Genomic DNA, 18,326 nt, shown 5'->3' on the forward strand with positions numbered 1-18,326 from the left:
ATGATGGGACTGAATGAGGACATTGTGACATTGATAAGGAGATCGAGATTGCGGTGGTATGGACATGTGTTGAAAAGGGATGAAAGGGTCGGGATTAGGCGAGCGTTGGAGTTCGAGGTTGAAGGAGTGGTAGGAAGGGGTCGTCCGCGATTGGGATGGAGAGAGCAGGTGGAGAAGGACAGGGTGAAAGCGGGGTTGCGTGATACTGAGGCGAGTGACAGATGTGGATGGCGTCGAGGGGTATTTCGGTTTCATCATAGGTAGCCAAACGGCAACCCCCGATCTCAGGGAAAATGCCGTCTAAACGTGTGTTGTTGTTGTTGTATAAGAATTCTATTGTTATTTCTATTCTTAAAAACTCATCCTTAGATCCTACCTCTTTATCTAATTATAGACCTTTAACTAATATTACTTTCATCTCTAAAATAATAGAAAAAGTAGTTTTTAATTAACTGTCATCCTATTTAAACTTTAACTCCTTGCTACCTGTATTTCAATCTGGTTTCAGACCTGCTCACAGTACTGAAACTTCTTTACTCAAAATACACAATGATATCCTTCTCTCTAGTGACAATAGTAATCTTACTCTTCTTCTTGCTTTTGACTTTTCCTCGGCTTTTGATACTGTTGACCATACTATTCTCTTGAGACTGCTGCATCTTTCTTTTAATATTACTGATTTTTGTCTATCTTAGTTTTCTTCTTATTTCTGTAATCGTTTTTCTTCTGTTGTTCTCAATAATTCTATTTCTAACTCCTCTACTCTTACTTTCGGGGTACCTCAGGGTTCTATCCTTGGCCCTCTTCTATTTATACTCTATAATTCTTAACTACCTCGTATTATTAATAACTTTTCTTTCTCTAGTCAACTATATGCTGATGATTCTTACATTTATACTTCTTTTCCTCCATCTAATCTCAATAGTGTTCTTCATAATTTATCTCTATGTCTTTCTTCAATTATCGCTTGGTCTGACTCTATATGTCTTAAACTTAATCCTTCTAAGTTTGAATTAATTTGTTTTAATAAATCTAAACACTCTATTACTATTCCTCCTATTATTTTACCTGATTCTAAAACTTTTGATGTCTCTCATAAGTTTTGTAGTCTAGGTTTTATCTTTAATTCTACTATGTCTCTCTCTTCTCAGATTAATAGTGTTGCTAGAAGCTCTTACTTTCATCTACGTAGAATAAAAAAACTTTTGCATTTTCTTGATGATCCTACTCTTCTCCTTCTTGTTACTTTGTTAGTCTTATCTAGGATTGACTATTGTAACTTCCTCTACTATGGTCTTCCTGACTCTATACTCTATCCTTTAAGTAAAGCTTTTAACTCTGCTGCTCGTCTAGTTGCTCGTGCCCCTATCTTTTCTCATATATCTCCATATCTTGTTCTCTTGCACTGGCTACCTATAAAATATAGAATAATTTTTAAAATTTGCACGTTCATGTATAAGTCTCAATCTAAACTATTTCCTAAGTATTTATCGGATATATTAATTGAACCTAAACGCCCCGGTTTACGATCGTCTTCTTCTTTTCGCTTTTTCTTAACTCGTGTTAAACACTTTTTTGCCAAATCTGCTTTTGCTTTTTTTGGTCCTTTTCTCTGGAACTCTCTACCTATTTCTTTGACTACTCTATCACTTGCGAAGTTCAGAGCAAATTTCAAGACCCATCTGTTTTTAAAATTCATTGAGGAACGCTGTTGAACATCGCGGAAATAGTGCTTTATAAGCTAATTGATTTATTGATTGATTGATTATGCTAGTGCCTTTCATGCTGTAACAGTTTCTGCCTGTGTCTGTCTGATTTTGACTTTTTAAAGAATAATAATAAAAAAAATCTGTATATGCATAGAATAAAAATATTTCATGGTAATGGATCGGTTATAATCTCTACATATATGATCAGTTTTCAGCTCCATGTTTCCGTATTTATTTCAACAAGACTTAAGTTTCCTTTTAGAAAGTCAATAAACATTTTTCACCAATTTGTCTGGATAAGTTATTTTTTGTGTTAACTATTTTCACGAATATCTCTTATTGTTTTTTTAATATTATTAACATTTTTTTCGAAATACGCTAATTTTCGTCATGCGAAAAGAACATTGGAAGTTTGAAAATGGCAGACCTTATAGACTATGTTAGTGCTTTTCTCATTTTATTTTTTATGTCTTAGTCTTTAACTCAGTCTTATGATCAGAGCTATGTGAAAATTGGACGGCGAATACGTCGTTGAGATACTATAAGGCGTCAGAAACCCGAAACCCGCACGGTGAATCAGATGTTGTAATACTATGAAGACTGGGTGATAGACTCGCAGGCCAAATATGGTGTTAAGAGGCTATAAAAAGTATAAAAGGCATACAAATCACACGGCGAAAACTTTGCTGTGACGCTATCTATAAAAATTAAAAATTTAAAAAAAAATCTTCTGGAATTTGAAACCCAGAGTTGGGTGTGAGAAATTTTTATCCAACTATGACACACTGGCCAATTTGACGTTTAGACCGTAAAAAGCGTGAGAATTGTATGACGAATTCGACATTGAGATGGCTGAAATTTGTTTTGTGTGTAATTTGCAATTTAATGAAACAAATGTAACTGTGTCGAGCCTTTAAACACAAAGCTTAACATTTAGAATAAAATTGTTAAGTTTTATTATGATTCATTTTTCATTGGTTGTTTTATATTTATGCAGTACATTTTTACAAAATTAATATAAAGATTAATTATTATAAGTTTAAATGATAATTTCAACTCAAAACTTTCAAAAAATTATTTAAACATTCTATTGAAAAAAAATTATTTTAAAAATAATTTTAAAAATAAAAATTTTTTGAAAAATTATTTTGTTCAAATCACTCACGCTTCATTTTTATTTTTTGATTTCACTTTGCGCTGTTCTTGTTTGATCAAACTGTATTGTTCTATTTCACAATGAATATCAATAAATCAAAAGTGGCTAGGACATCAAATTAAATTTGAATCTTTTTATAATTTAGCATGGGTGTGTCGGATTATTAAAACAACAATTAAAATTTTTTTGTAGAATTAAAAGATGTCATTCCAACATGACTCTTTGTTTTATTTTCATATAGGAATTCCATCAGTACTCTAATCAACTCTTTTCAAATTTCAAGATGTTTTGAATGAGTAATCAGACAGATTTAGTTTGTTTTGCTACTTGCATTTAAAATCAGAAAGTTTTTTTCTATAAATTAAAATTTTTTTTATGAAACACGGAATAAAAACAAAAGTTTCTTTTATGGTTTTACTTTTGCAAAATGTTTTTGGAAAAAACTTTAAAGTTACAACACTAATTAATACACATGCTAAAATGTCAATGATTGATTGCCAGTTTTGAATGAGAATCAAACGAAAATATGCAATTATCAAGCATCGGTTTTGTTAAACATAAACAAGGACCTACTTTATTTTTCAGATATAATATTTTTTTGTATGTATGTTTTCACGTATGTGGTGCACTAATTTTAACTTTCACAGCCCACCAAGTACTATGCTTAACTGGCTTCAATTTTGAGTTGGAATCCATTGTGGTGAGTTGACCTTATTTTATTTCATTATTTGCATTTGCAAAATTTATTTGAGATTTTCGTGGCGTAATATAATTTGTAAAATTAATAAATATCACCAATTGATTGAATGAAGCCACCAATCAACTTTGCAGGGCTACGTTGACATGCTCTTCCACCCTCTCACTACTGACCTCAAGCAAGTCTACATCAACTGCCAGCAATGTCGTTAGTCACTCGTTCACTTGTTCATAATGTTTTGGTGCTGTCGAGAATATAAATTATTCAATTATGGTTCAGTGTGCAATGTCAAAATCATAAATTTTTTTTATTATTATTGAAAGTTTGAATTGAACTTTCCTTATCTAAATGCCATCAACCGTTGTTAATGAGTACTAAGTTATTTTAAGAGTGCTTTACTTTGGAAATAGAATGGATGTGATGCCGGTATGTTTTTTTTTATGTATTTTAAAGCTGGTTAATCATGTTTTCTTCTAATTTGCACAATTTTATTTATATCAACATTACATATAAACTGCATGAAGCATTTATATTTTTGAATTTTACGCTTCAGAACTACTGCATTAAATCGCAAATAGAATCATCGAATGCCATAATGATTCCGTCCTCATAACTTTCACGCACGACATTCAGTAATTCACAGGTTGTCAATCAATGATGAGTTTGAACCAACCTACACGTACGACGACCCCACAATCAATATCTGTCAAAATCAACCAAACAGGTTTGTCCGTGACCACGTTACCGTCATTTATATTATATTTGATTCAAATATGTAGCAAGTGTCAATGGTCTATCATATTCGTTCTTCTGTAAGAAATCTCAATGATGCATTGTGTTTGTTTGAAATATGCAATCAATTTTAATTCCAGTCAGAACCTTGAATCTTTTGAGTCCTGTCACTCTAAGGCGGTATCCTATGTCGATGCAGATGAGGGTGGTGGCGGGGAAATATGCATCAAGCTTCCACCTGAGTTGAACAACTCAATTCTCGGTTGGTGTTTGTTGGCCTTTCTTCTTATTTGATTAATTTATAACTATAATAAATCATCTACAACGCTATCAGGGTCATATTTTTTTTGTTGTTGTTATTATTATGGCATAAATAAAATACATTTTCAACATTGCTCTATCAAATAAATTTTGATTAGCTTACATTTATTTCAATTTTTTTTTATTTCTTAAAAGCCTCTCTGTTTGTGTGTTATTATTTATTTCAATTTATTTTGTTTGGAGTTTGTATCAGTTTTTAAAAATTACATACAATAAATAAAACCATTTCAACAGGGTTTCATTGCGGCAGATATTCAAGTTTTAAAAAATTTGTTGGAATTCATCTATAATTTGTGAATGAACGTTACCCTTACAGAATTGAAGCCATTCAGGGTGATAATAGAATTTTCTTTGGTGAAACCTGATGGTGGGATAAAGTTTGTAGTGCCCGATCTTGATGGCACGTTGTTGGACAGAGGTGCTCATCTTTTCTCATTTGGACTTGAAAATTCTTCTAGGTATTTTTTTATTTTGGAAGTAACCGATGTATTTTTTTCATCCATTTTATTTCACAACAAAAAAAATAATTTTTTAGTTTTTTAGGATGGGCAGCAGGTGGGGTAGGCAGAAATAATAGAATTTTTATAATAATATAATAATTTTTAATAATTTTTAGTGTGAAAAAGGAGTCAATCCAGCAGTTGATGGTTTTCTCCAATATAAACAAATAAAGCAATTATATATACATAAATAGATACCCATAGACACACATATTCCTTGAATTTAAAGCCAATTATTCTTGATTAATTTTGCAGACTGTGGTTTCCATGCATTGACTCCTATTCAGAAGTTTGTACGTGGAAGCTAGAGTTTACTGTGAGCATGTACATGATAGCAGTCAGCTGTGGAGAACTCGTTGACACCGTGTACACTCCTGATCTGAAGAAAAAAACATACCACTATTATCTTGCTACTCCAACGGCCGCTCCAAACATTGCACTGTCCATTGGGTCAGTTTAAGGAATTTAAATTTTTGAAAAATGTAAAAATTATCAATTATTTATATTTTATTTAAAAAATTTTATTTCAATTTTCGAAAAATGTTTTTTTCCAGTCCATTTGAAGTCTGGGTTGATCCTAACATGCACGAAGTGACAAATTTCTGCCTACCCCACCTGCTGCCCATCCTAAAACACACCACATCTTTCCTGCACGAGGTTCTTCGTCCATTTCTGTCCATTCTTTTCTTAAATTTTGTAACATATCTTAGAAGTATATTTTTTTAATTTATTTTGCAAATTGTTCCTCATCGGTCGTCACCAGGTAAGTAAGTGGTGAAATGAAATTTATAAACTTTTCTATATTTAGAAGTTTTTCTATTTGACAGGTCTTTGAATTTTACGAAGAGTTACTGTCAACTCGATATCCATATACCTGCTACAAACAAGTGTTCATTGACATGGCGTACGATGACGTGTCACCATATGCTACCATGGCTATATGCAGGTTACTTCTTTCTTTATTCCAATATTTTATTATGTGATGATTGAATGGGCACTGGATATTGATGGAGATAGATGAAAAATGTTCAGTTAGATTTAAAGTAAAATATTATTTTTAATATTACAAATAAATTTATTTGATTCAACTCTTTGAAGTTCTGAATATTTAGAAGTAGTTGCGTAGCTAAAAAAAATTTTTTCAGTACTTACGGTTTTCTTCTTAAAAATTTTTAGTTGACTTGAGTTCATTAGCTGTCGTGTGTTTGATAATTTTATAAAATAAAATTTAGAATTATTTTACTGAGTTGCGTATGCAAAATTATTGTCTTTCTCACTATTAATCTTACTTCCTGTTATTTGCTGTTGACATATTTGAAAACTTTCATGCTAGCCTAATAAGAGTTCATAATGGCTTGAGGAGCCGCTGAATAAACTGCACACATAATAATAATAAGTGTCCAACATGAGTTTGCTTGGGTGATGTACTTTTGAAGGAACCCAGTGAAGAATTACATAGGACTGATGTATTTTGTGAAAAAAATTATGTTCCCATTAACTTAATTATTAAACTGCCTCAACAACAGCACGAACCTGCTGCACTCAAAACGCATCATCGATCAAACTCCAATCTCCCAACGTTTGCTGGCAGAGGCTGTAGCCAAGCAGTTTTTTGGCTGTTTCATATCTATGCACACCTGGTTTGTTATATTGATTTACAATTTTTTTCATTCAAGTTGTTGCTGGTTTTTTTTGTTACGCATAATTAATTTTTAACTTTTGAAGACGCATCTTTAGGATATTCCAATGTTATTTAAATTACATGCTTGCTTTGCTGTTGGAGGAAACTACTGCTTTACTCATTAATTTTTTGTTCTTGGTCCCTGTTTTATTAATTCATAAAATGGATTTGATGGAAAATGGAAATAGACTTGGATGACGATGGAAGAAAGAGGCCGATGTTAAATAATGCATAATTAGAATTGGGTGTTGGGAGAGGGAGCACAGAATATTAGATTTTGAAATTGCGTGGAACGTGTATGTCTACGACACTTGGTTTGAAAGAAAAGAAAAAATTTTTCAGTATTATATGAATATTAACATGTTAAAGAAGGCTTTGCTCAAATGAGGTTTGTCCTAAGTCTGCCTGACAATATATGACAATATATGCTGCCGGTGCTCGTGACTCCGATTGGACATTTGGACAAAATTATCCAAAATTGAGACTTATTTTTGAAATTGAGGTAAAGAAGACAAATGGAGGTAGTTGGTGGGCTAAAAAAAATAATGAGTGAAAAGAAATCCTGATGGCAACTAGTAGATGATGACGTTGCAATACAGAAATATATATTGAATAAAGAGGTCGGAAAGAAAAAAAATTTTAAAGATGAGTCGGGCGGGAACATATAAAGATTGTTAGTGATTCATGTTGAGTTTAGTTTTTCTTTATGCAAGAGAACAGCAGTTAATGTATCTCATTCCTCATTTTGTGGACCAAACAGAGAGAGTGAAAGAGAGAGCAAGAGAGAGAGAAGAGAGAGATTATCAAAATAATTCGGGGCTACCGTTTTTTTATTTTACATGTGTGCTTCAAAACTATTTCAGTTCATCAGTATATAGTTACACTATTTTCTCATTTTGACAGCTTCGAATAAATATTTTAAAACAGTTATATGTTCTATAATAATTGTGCTAACTTTGTTCAGGTGTGATGCATGGCTAACGAAGGGACTTGCCTCGTTGCTCGCAGGACTTTACAATGTTAAAGTTTTTGGGAACAACGAGTATATTTATTCTGTAGTTAAGGTACATTATTTTTAGTAGATTGTTTCTAAGTTTTTCTTAGTTTTGTCTGAATTTGTGTTCCCTCCTGTTTTGTAAATATATTTGATTTATCTTTTTTATCAAAATTTTCTGCTGTAATTGCAAATTTAACATCAATAACTTCATTAATTACAACAAACAATTTCTTTCGTGAAACGTTTTTCCCAAATGTTCATAACATCAGGACATGACGGAAGTATGCCAATTTGAATGCCAGCAGAGTCCAGTTGTGTTGGATCCCAGTATGCTGGTGGCAGATTTGTGGGAATCAAGTAAACAGCCACAAACCATTTCGCCTGCTTATTTAAGAATTTATGAGATGAAGTCTCGCCTCGTCATGAGGATGCTGGAAAAGTATGTTGGCAGAGAACTTATGTTGCAGGTTAGTTATTACTTCAACGAATTTTAAGCAAAAATTGTTGATTATATAGCGGTGTTGAACACTGCATTCCATTGTATTGAGTCTCCATGCACATGATTGTCACGTCATTATTACAAGTGTCTAGTTTTTGACAATACAATAACAGAATATGCAGTTTATTTAAATATTTTCTGAACAGCAGCATTCATTATTGGTTACATAACTGGTGCATGTTTGTTACGATGTAAATGTTACGCGTTTGTTGCATAGTTACATGTTTATTGCATAGGATTATGACATGATCGTTGCATGATTGTTGCATGATTGTTGCATGATTGTTGTATGATCGTTGCATGATTGTTGCATGACAGTTAGACGATTGATAGAAACGGAATAAAAAAAATGATTTTCAAATTTCTTCAATATTTCAATTAATTTTATTTGTGACTTGTAAATTTTGGACTGACCTGTTTCTGTTTTGCTAAAATTGCTTTTATTCGTCCAATCAAAGAACTTCAAGCTCTTTTCTGACTTGTTCGTTATGTTGTTTGAAATTTTTTTTAATTTTCTGGAGTGACTGTTGATCATTCTTTCAAACATTCTTCTTTATTTCTTCTCCTTCACAGGTCATGAATAAAATACTTGCATTAGCCACCTCAGCATCTCAGCAGAAATACAGTCTCAACATCTGGAACAACATGGTTGTTTCTACAAATTCCGTTAGTAATTTTCATCCATATTTTGATATTTCATTTGTAATAATGAAAACTTCACTTTTCTCATTATTGAATTCAACTTTGAATGGTCGGTTTTTAACCTTTATGTTACTCGATCTAAAGCCATTCAACTTTGCTTTCCTTGCACCGGCTATGTCAAGCCTTCTTATACTATACACTTCTTTTTTTATGTCGCATCATATGATAATTTTTCCCTCTGAATAAAGGCCATATTTATTTTGAGATATCATGACGAACTGATAAAGATAAAATAATATTTTTCAGTTTCTTAAGTCAATTTCAACGGTAACAGGAAAGGACGTGCAAGCATTCCTCAACCAGTGGGTGTAAGTAATTTTTAAAGTAATATTCCGCTCTGCATGGTAACCTGTGAATGTTTCTAACATTTGTGATTGGTTGACATTGTTGTTATTATATTGCACTATATTTTTTCGTCATTTTTCAGTCTTCATACACATTTGCTACCACCACCCACCATGTAAATTGGTGCAAACAAGTTTACATGTGCGATGTGGTTTTTTTAATTTTCATTTGCATCATCTTGGCAGTTTAACAGAAATGGTACATTCATTATTGATTGGAAATTTAATTTTCAAGAAATTTGAAAAGAAGGATTCCACGACACAATGAAGCGCTATAGATATAAATTCCATACACTCACATATTTATTATAAGAACACTCAAATGGTAGTTCAAAGACAGCGGGACCAAATAATATTATTTATATATTTAGGGCAGCTGCGTACATTTATCGCAGTTTTTAGAATTCCTCTTGTTTATTTATTTTTCCTTTATTGTTTGCTTTATTATTTAGTTTTTATTTGTTTTCATTCATTTTTCATTTTCAGCAGTTATAAAATGCTTACAAATCTACCTACTTCTTTTTCACATAATAACACTTACGCTGAACTGTTTTTGTTACTTCTCAATTATTATAATTAATTTTAATCGAAATAATTTTAAAAATTAATTAGATTCCAAGGAGGTTCAGTTCAATTTCTGGGCAACTTTACATTCAATAGGAAGCGAAATGTCGTCGAACTCGAATTGAAGCAAGACTTCTCCGCATCCAAGAATCTGCTCAAATATGCTGTTTGTTATTCTTACTATTTGAAAAACTTTTTTATATATGATTGGCGTCCTGAATATGTTACTGATTTGTGCAGGGTCCGATAACTGTTTCAATCCAAGAGTTGGACGGTACATTCAACCATCAGTTCATGGTGGAGGAAAACAAATCGAAGTTTGAGATTCCCTGTCATTCGAAAAGTAGAAGGTTAAACTTTTTATTCTTTTTTTTTGTACGAGATAATTCATTGGTATTTCATTGATAGTCTTATCATCGTTGATTAATTTTTCCTGACTACTAGCAAAATTGTTGATTGCTTATGTTTGCTTGCAAGCTACAACTATTAAAAATTTTTTGAATGGCAATCGGTCGAGAAAATTTTTCAAATGTTTAAGAAATAGTTTCTGTTTGACATTTGACAGGCAGAAGAAGAAGAAGATACCGCTGTGCACTGGCGAAGAAGTGGAGATGAATCTCGATGACACTGAGTTCGTCACTTCGCTTAACATTCATTCATACTCAAATAATTTTAGTCAATCTTTTTTCAATTTCATTATTTTTTGGTAATTTTTTATTAACCTTAGTGGAGCACGATGATTGTTAGCATATTGTTGATGTAATTACAGAGGTTTCAAAATATTTCTACAATAAATTTCAACAGTGTTGATTCTCCAGTCTTGTGGGTGCGTGTCGATCCTGACATGCTGCTTCTGCGAATCATCAGGTTTGAACAGCCCGACTTTATGTGGCACTACATGTTAAGACATGAGAAGTGCGTCGTTGCCCAACACAATGTATGTCTGCTTTGCAAGTATTGACCATCCGTTACAGAGTTTCAAACATTATAATTATTTCATAGCTTTTTAACAAACTTGTAACAAACTCTTATGATTGAACCTATATGGGAAAATAAATTTATTGCCTATAAAATTTTATTACGCTACGTAAAAATGTTTTAAACGTTGATTTAGTAAGTTTAAATATTTGAACAGGCCTCTTGCATCATCTCAAATATGATATTTTATATTTTACTTTTAAAATTGCTCATTAACTAAATAGATTTTTTTAATTATAAATTCACATTTCAGGCAATCACAGCGTTAGAAGAATACCCGACAAGCAAGACTAGAAATGTTCTCACATATGCCATTGAAAATGAAAAATTTTTCTATCGAGTCAAGCAGGATGCTGCGTACTGTCTTGTTAAGGTTGGTACATTGTTTTTAAACATTTTCGTTCAGCTGTTATGATTTTCTTCATCCTATATCTAAGCCATATTATTTCCTATTGGAATGCCAGAGTTTAATTTGCTGAATTATTTTTTATAAAGGCAGCATATGCAGAATTGAAATCTTTCATACAATTCTGATATTATCTGTTATTTTACTGTAGCTAAATTTTTAATGGTCTTTCAGTTGTTGGTAGATCTTGACGTTAAATGATCGAAGAATTGTTTGAAATGTGGTGGGCATCTTTACACACTTTCTATACACCAGGTGGCCAATGAAATGAACAACACATCTTGGATTGGACCGCCTGCCATGCTCAGCATCTTCAGACAGATGTTCGGTGCTCCTTCCTGTCCAAACATTGTCAGGAGAAACAATTTCAATAATTTCCAGAACTATTTTTTGCAAAAGGTTTGCATTGCTTTTTTTTATTTATTTTTTGTTGTTTATGTATTTTTCAATTTTATTCTTTGGCTTTAACTAACTTTCCAGTCAAAGCCTCATACGAGAAAGCTTTTGTACCTTTATACCTTTTTTCATCAAGTTTATTCATGAAAAATTTACGGCAAAGCTCTTTAATATATTTACCATGAGTTACTTTTTAGTTGAAGTTTTAAACTTGAGGCATTTGTTTCTTTGCGTTGAATTTATGAATGTCTGTTGAATAATTAAATGTATGACATTACAGACGATACCTTCAGCCATGTCACAGCTACGAAACGTGCACAATGTATGCCCTTCTGAAGTTCTTCAGTTTCTGCTGGATCTGCTCAAGTACAACAACAATTCAAGGAATAAAGTAATTCTCTTTTTGTTGTTGCTGCGCTTGCGAGGCTGAAAATATAATTTTTATATTCAACGATCTGCTCAAACTTCTGTAACACTTAGTTTTTTATCCGTTTTGACCTGAATAGCTTTACATTTTATAGAAATTTCATTCAATAACAATTACTTTTATTCTGTCTGTGTAACCAGTTTGAGAGAATACTTTTTGTCACCTTGGCATTTCTGAAATGTATTTTGATAGAACTTCAGAAGTTCTTTCAATATGAAACTTTATAGGTATTCGGATATTTTATTGAAATGTTATATAATTTGTATTAATTTTTGAAATCTTTATGACCCCTTTATTTAAATTTAAATGAAATGGATACATTTAAAAATGAAATGGATACAATTTAAATGAAATGGATACAACTGATCGTCTTATTTGGCGCAAAAAGTTGATGGCAAAGAAAACAACGTCCTACCTCGGGAAACCGGGTCTCTGGACGCAAAACGAAGCTTGATTGATTGATTTATGACTCCTTTATTATTCCTACACATATAGACTAAATAATAAAGTAATAAACTTGCTTGACGCCTCCATTTTATTTTCAACCCAGTATTCTGATTGTTATTACCGAGCCAGTCTCATTGAATCACTGTCGAACACAGTTAGTCCGGCAATTACTCGCGTGTCTGTGACGGGGTAGGTTCCCATATTTATTCACGATTTTAAAATCTTTTTCATTCACAATGCATTCATTATTGATTTCTTTCCGTTGGTTTTTATTTATGTGAATATTAGAAATGTTAATGATGATTCAAATTGCACTTGAGCAGATCAGGACCAAGCACTGATTTCCTAACCAATGATACTCGTCTTATACTGGAAGAAATTACTAGAGCACTAAATATGGAAAAGCTGTTGCCTTCGTACAAATTGACCGTAACTGTTAGGTGTGTGAATTCATTAATACTTTCTCTTTTTATTCAAATATTGTCACATTTTACATTATTTATTTTAAAATGTCATTTAATTTTTGTTAACTATGCAACTGAAAGTTGTTTGAAAGCTCTGAGAAGGCTGCAGAAATTCGGTCACATGCCTGTCGACAGTTGTCCTTTTAAAAGCTACGCCGTCGAAGGGAATTTCATAGATGTGCGTCTGGCTGCTGTTGAATCTCTTGTCGATTACACAACATGTTAGTGAATTTTAGATTTATTTTTACTTCATTTATGAAATTTATTTGTTTTCGAATGTGGAACGCAGACTCTTTAATAAAAATATTCAACCATCAAAACATTTTCCTTTTTAAAATGCATTTCCAGAACTGAAATTTAAAAATAACAAAAGTTGATACATCTGGATACGTTGATGAAGATAATTGGAAAATTATATTGTTAAATAAAATTAGTTTAAATGAGATGGTTATGATATTGCTATATTTAGACAAAATTTAAGTTATAAAAGAAGTGGTGTAAATAATGGATCATTTAAAACTCCCATTTTGACATTCGATTCATCTCCATAACCTTGCACGGATGTTGCATATAAACTCAAGCCAAACGATCCAAAATGAACGTGCACACTGCACAAACATGCTCAAATAAGCACGACGATTCAATTTCCAAACTTACAGATATATATTTGAATAAAAATGTAAATATTTTTTAAACACTTTTAAATTAATTTAAATTTACACTACGCAGATGAAGCTGACTACTCATTGTTGAATTGGATAATTGAATTGATTGAAAGTGATCCAGATCATTATTTAAGGTGCGTTCCGATTGAGTTTTTCAATGGAAATTATTATTATTGTTGCTTGTTAAATATTTTGGTAAATTGTTTATTAATATTTTTCCATTGAACGAACTGCAGTTTGGTTCTCACGTTGCTCATAGTTTTAAAAAATGAATTGTTAGGTCAGCTATAACGATAACTTATTTTATTTAGATTCAGGACGATAAGCATGATGATCGAATGTCCTCCCTTCACCTCCACAGATAGTCCACTTAACACGGAGTCAGTTAGAGAAAAATTATGGACCCTCTTGAAGTTAGTTTACTTTTATCTCTTCAAAAATTGGAGAGCCATTATTTAAAAGTTACGAAGGCAGTAAGTAACGGACTGACAGCTCTTGTTCTTGTTAGTACCAGGTGATGATAAGTTTTGTTCTGTGTTCCAGTCATTATGACATTTAATAACAATGTGATTGAAAATTGCTGACAGATCTTTGCATTACAATACCTATCGAAAGTTTAACAATATGTCAGCTGAAAGTTCAGCTCCCTGCATGAACCTCCTACTATAGATGAAATAAGACAATTATATTTAAATACCTAACAGCCATTTTAACTTTCTTGTAATTCAGGTTGTTAGCAATTGAAATTTTCAAATCATGACGGCAAGTATGTTGGCTTTTTGTTAGAAAAAAAGACACGAAGCTAGTCTCGAAATTGAACGTCGAAGGATGTTTATATTCGTAATGAGTGTTTTGAAAAAAAGTTTTTGTGTGAGGTGGTTTCACTGTTTGCTTCACCATCGACTTTTGTTTGTACACGCATTCACTGCACAATACTACGCGTTGTACGACATATGATAGTTCCCGAGTTTCGCACAGCAGACAGTATTTGAACCGGAAAGTGTGCATTTTATCATCTCGCTGACGGGTTTTTGACTTGTCATTGGTGCGAACATTTCACCTGTTTAAACAATTTTCTATCTAATTGTGATAATTGGAGTTGTTAGCCTCATTTTAAATAAAAATTTAGTGCGGGGTGCTTTTGAATTCGCTCAAAAATTCGACTGATAAAAAATTAAGTTCAAACTTGTGATTTGGAATTGCCGCAAACTTGCTGAATTGACAATTATTGAACCAAAGAATTGGTAAAAGTTATTAATATTTTTTAAGTATAATATTAAAATCGAAATCCAATGTATTCAGTTGCAGACTGTCTCATGATTGTCGCCTGAGATGTGCAGCTCTCGATTTGTACAAAACTTTGTATTACAAGCCGAAGAATTCAACTATGGTTTGTTTCATCGTTATCTTTTTATTGTTTTTGTTTTATATAACAAAGGTAATTTTTTAATCAATTCATCATGTACGATGGGAAAAAGAAATCTGTTCAATTACATCATCATTAAATATAAAAATTTAAGCACTTTCACTTGCATTAATTCTTTGCGTAACCTGCTACAGTTTGTGATGCTGGTTCATACATTCCGTCACAAGCATTCCATTATCAAAAATCTTATTATTTCTAAAATTTATTTTTTTTACAACCTATTTTTCCAACAGATATCAAGAGACAAGAGGAAGGCTACCACGTTACGTCTTCCACACTCATCTTCTGTGAGATACTTTGTGCAAATTAAACTTAATTTAATCTCATATGTATCAATCGATCCTCAGTCATTAACGTCCTGATTTCGGTGAATCACTTTCTTCAATCCACCCAAGTTTTTCTACTACCATCCAGCTCAACTTTTTCTGCTTATTAACTAATATTAATCGTAAATTATTAACAGGTATTACTTTTCCTTTATACACCAATTTCTAATCAACCTTTACTTCCGGATCTAACGGTATAATACAGTATGCATTATTGGCTCCTCTGTTTATTCACTATCTTCCACTTTACAATGTTCTGAAAAACATGTATCAACATCTTGACACTGTTGTCTTGGAGTTTGTGGTTATTTTTTCTTTGTGTTGTAATCTTTTGGCTTGTGCCTTTTTATTAGACTTGTTTTTGCAACAGCCAGATAAGTTAATATTATTATGAAAGAAATCTCAAAATGCATGATCCGAATTTGTGCTTTTTCTCAAAACCCAAACATTTTTTAAAATTTTACCCATTTGTTATAATTACGTTGTTTACGTTAATTAAAGATAAAATTTGTTTTTGTTACTTCTAACAGCACCTCAAACGACAACTTATTAGCGCTTATTTTATTCCTGTCGCTTTTTTTTCTTGCATTACCAGATGACATCGTTTTGCCTCATGTTTGGACTTTTGAATAAGTGTACCGTGTTATCTGTATAAACTTCTTGATGAATTACCGCGATTAAATTATTTTTATATAAGTTATTCTACTGTGAAGTTTTGTTAGACTGTTAAATATGACTGTTTTGTAGAAAGCTGTTGTAGATTAATTTACTTTATAAATTGTTGTTGTTCCAGGCAGTTCCTGCTAGTACTCATCCGATTGAAGGCGTACCTTGCAACAGTTCTAGCATCAACGACAATAATTTAAGAGGTGGCTGGCTTGAAAAGGCATCTCTAAAACGACGTTCTCGCTCTCCTACGAACTCTGGAATAAAAACCGTCTCCAGTAGTTTGCTTAATAATGATTATATAGGTAGCGGTAGTGAGAACAAGAAATTCAAGCATTTTGTAAGATCGATTTTTTAATAGATTTTTTACTAATCTCTAGTACAAAAACTATTTTTTTTTTGTTTGAACTTAAATTGCTGGTAGCACCAGATAACATTTCTTTACTGTAGTAATTGCTAATTCTTGATTAATCATTGTTATACCGATGTGACAGATATTTAAAATTCTTAGTTTAAAATTTTTAACATAACAACTTAAACCATCAGCATTATGACAGTTCATCTGATAATCACGAGTGTCAAGAATACCAAAAATCAATGCAAGAAAAAAATGCTTATGATTTTCCCCTTCACCACACCGCAAAACTTCAGCATGTTAATTCTCTCTGGTCTTCCATCTACCCAGCCTGTACAGCAGAAAGCAACAGCACAGACAAACAAGATGTTCACGATGAAAGCCACATTCCCGGCGACGGCATGTTTAAAAAATCTAAGGTTTGTCAATATTTTGAAAGTTAGCATGGCAAATTGAAATGCCGAGTTTTTTAGCTGTAAAATTGAAATGCGGTAAAGGGATTTTGCTAATTATAATAGAAGAATAGTAATGCTGCACATAGTAATGAAAAATACTTTTCAATCTGAACGTTGAACTAAGAGCTCCTTGCACCATGCATACGGAATAAAATGTATAGGCCTTGCGTCATGAGAAGAATCTCCGAGAGCTGTAACGGGTAATTAGCGTATTTATTATGTATACGCTCCATTAGGCTATTGAAATCCATCAATGATACACCGGCCCTTTCTAGCACCAATTGTATAGACGCTTTTAGCAAAATTAACAATAAGAAGAATACGATACCAGTTTAAAACACTGTTATTATTTTAATTGAAATTTACTGTCATTTAGAATTCAGATATTTTATTAGTTTTTTCAGCAATTGTTCAGTTTAAGAAAATTAGCCAAAACTTGGTAATGTTTTTGCCGGTTCCGATTGAAAATGTTGATGATACAACAATATTAAAAAAATTTTAATTCAGTCAGGTAACCACCTTGTAAGAAACATGCCATATTTAGCAACAATGCAGCTAAAGACAAAACACCCGATACGCGACCTGGCAAACGATGGAGGATTGGACCTCAGTGAATCCTCGTCGGCCGCGTCGTCCGGTAGATCTTCTCCCATCTTCAAACCTCATTTACCGTCTGCCAACAAACCGGTCGATAATGGTTAGAAATGATGTTTTTATTGAAGTAAGCGTGTGAAAACGGCAGTTATGAAAATTCGCTTGTGAAGATCATCAATACTCTAACTTTGTTTTAATAATAATATCGACATTAAATAAGCCTTTTTGTTGTTGAAAAAACCATTAGCGTTTTTGAAATAGTAAACAAGTGGCGAAATTTTAAAATAAAAAAGATTTTAAGCTTCGCACTATTTATCATATATATATAGTAACTGTGATTGTAATTGCAAGTTTTCAAAATTTGCAGGAGCAAACGGACCACAAACTTGTCATCTACCCAAAAAAACGACGCAAAACAGAGATGTAAGCAAATTTGTTGTAAAAGCAGAAACCGTCCTTCACGCAGCAAGCATGAAATTGTCAGTACTGAGAGGAAATGATGATGAGGATGATGATGAGGATGAAGATAGGATTCACAATTTAACGTCAAGTGATTCTGAAACAGATATTTAACAATTTTGAACATTTTGTTGGGAAACTCTATTTGTAAATTTTTTTGTTGAAAAAAATGGCGTAAAGCAAAATTTATTACAAGTATCTCACAAATAAAAAACCAAAAACCCCAATAGAAAAGAAAGGCGAAATCGCGGAAAATGTATTTAATTTTATATTGTTGATGGGAGTGGAAAGAAAATGTAATGAGAGTTGCTGTAAGTAAAATTATTGGCTGCGTTGTTTAAAATAAATGTAACCCAAACG

General features: G+C 32.3%; 1 protein-coding gene across 1 annotated transcript; it reads left to right on the forward strand.

Moving 5' to 3' along the window:
- Window positions 1-3,011: 3,011 nt before the first annotated feature.
- Window positions 3,012-18,150, forward strand: HELRODRAFT_191453 (hypothetical protein; the record flags this gene model as incomplete). Its single annotated transcript, XM_009018429.1, has 32 exons — window positions 3,012-3,015; window positions 3,513-3,565; window positions 3,697-3,769; window positions 4,196-4,286; window positions 4,435-4,556; window positions 4,932-5,073; window positions 5,371-5,565; window positions 5,670-5,772; window positions 5,943-6,061; window positions 6,642-6,755; window positions 7,761-7,860; window positions 8,063-8,260; window positions 8,866-8,958; window positions 9,241-9,302; window positions 9,951-10,068; window positions 10,143-10,252; window positions 10,468-10,533; window positions 10,707-10,839; window positions 11,134-11,253; window positions 11,542-11,685; window positions 11,963-12,073; window positions 12,660-12,745; window positions 12,880-12,996; window positions 13,102-13,241; window positions 13,750-13,819; window positions 13,997-14,098; window positions 14,988-15,075; window positions 15,345-15,398; window positions 16,231-16,443; window positions 16,650-16,877; window positions 17,421-17,610; window positions 17,875-18,150. The coding sequence occupies 32 exons, from the start codon at window positions 3,012-3,014 to the stop codon at window positions 18,078-18,080; spliced, it is 3,765 nt and encodes a 1,254-aa protein (XP_009016677.1). The 3' UTR covers window positions 18,081-18,150.
- Window positions 18,151-18,326: the final 176 nt, after the last annotated feature.

Source organism: Helobdella robusta, assembly GCF_000326865.2.
Source record: "Helobdella robusta unplaced genomic scaffold HELROscaffold_21, whole genome shotgun sequence".
Classification (NCBI taxonomy): Eukaryota; Metazoa; Annelida; class Clitellata; order Rhynchobdellida; family Glossiphoniidae; genus Helobdella; species Helobdella robusta.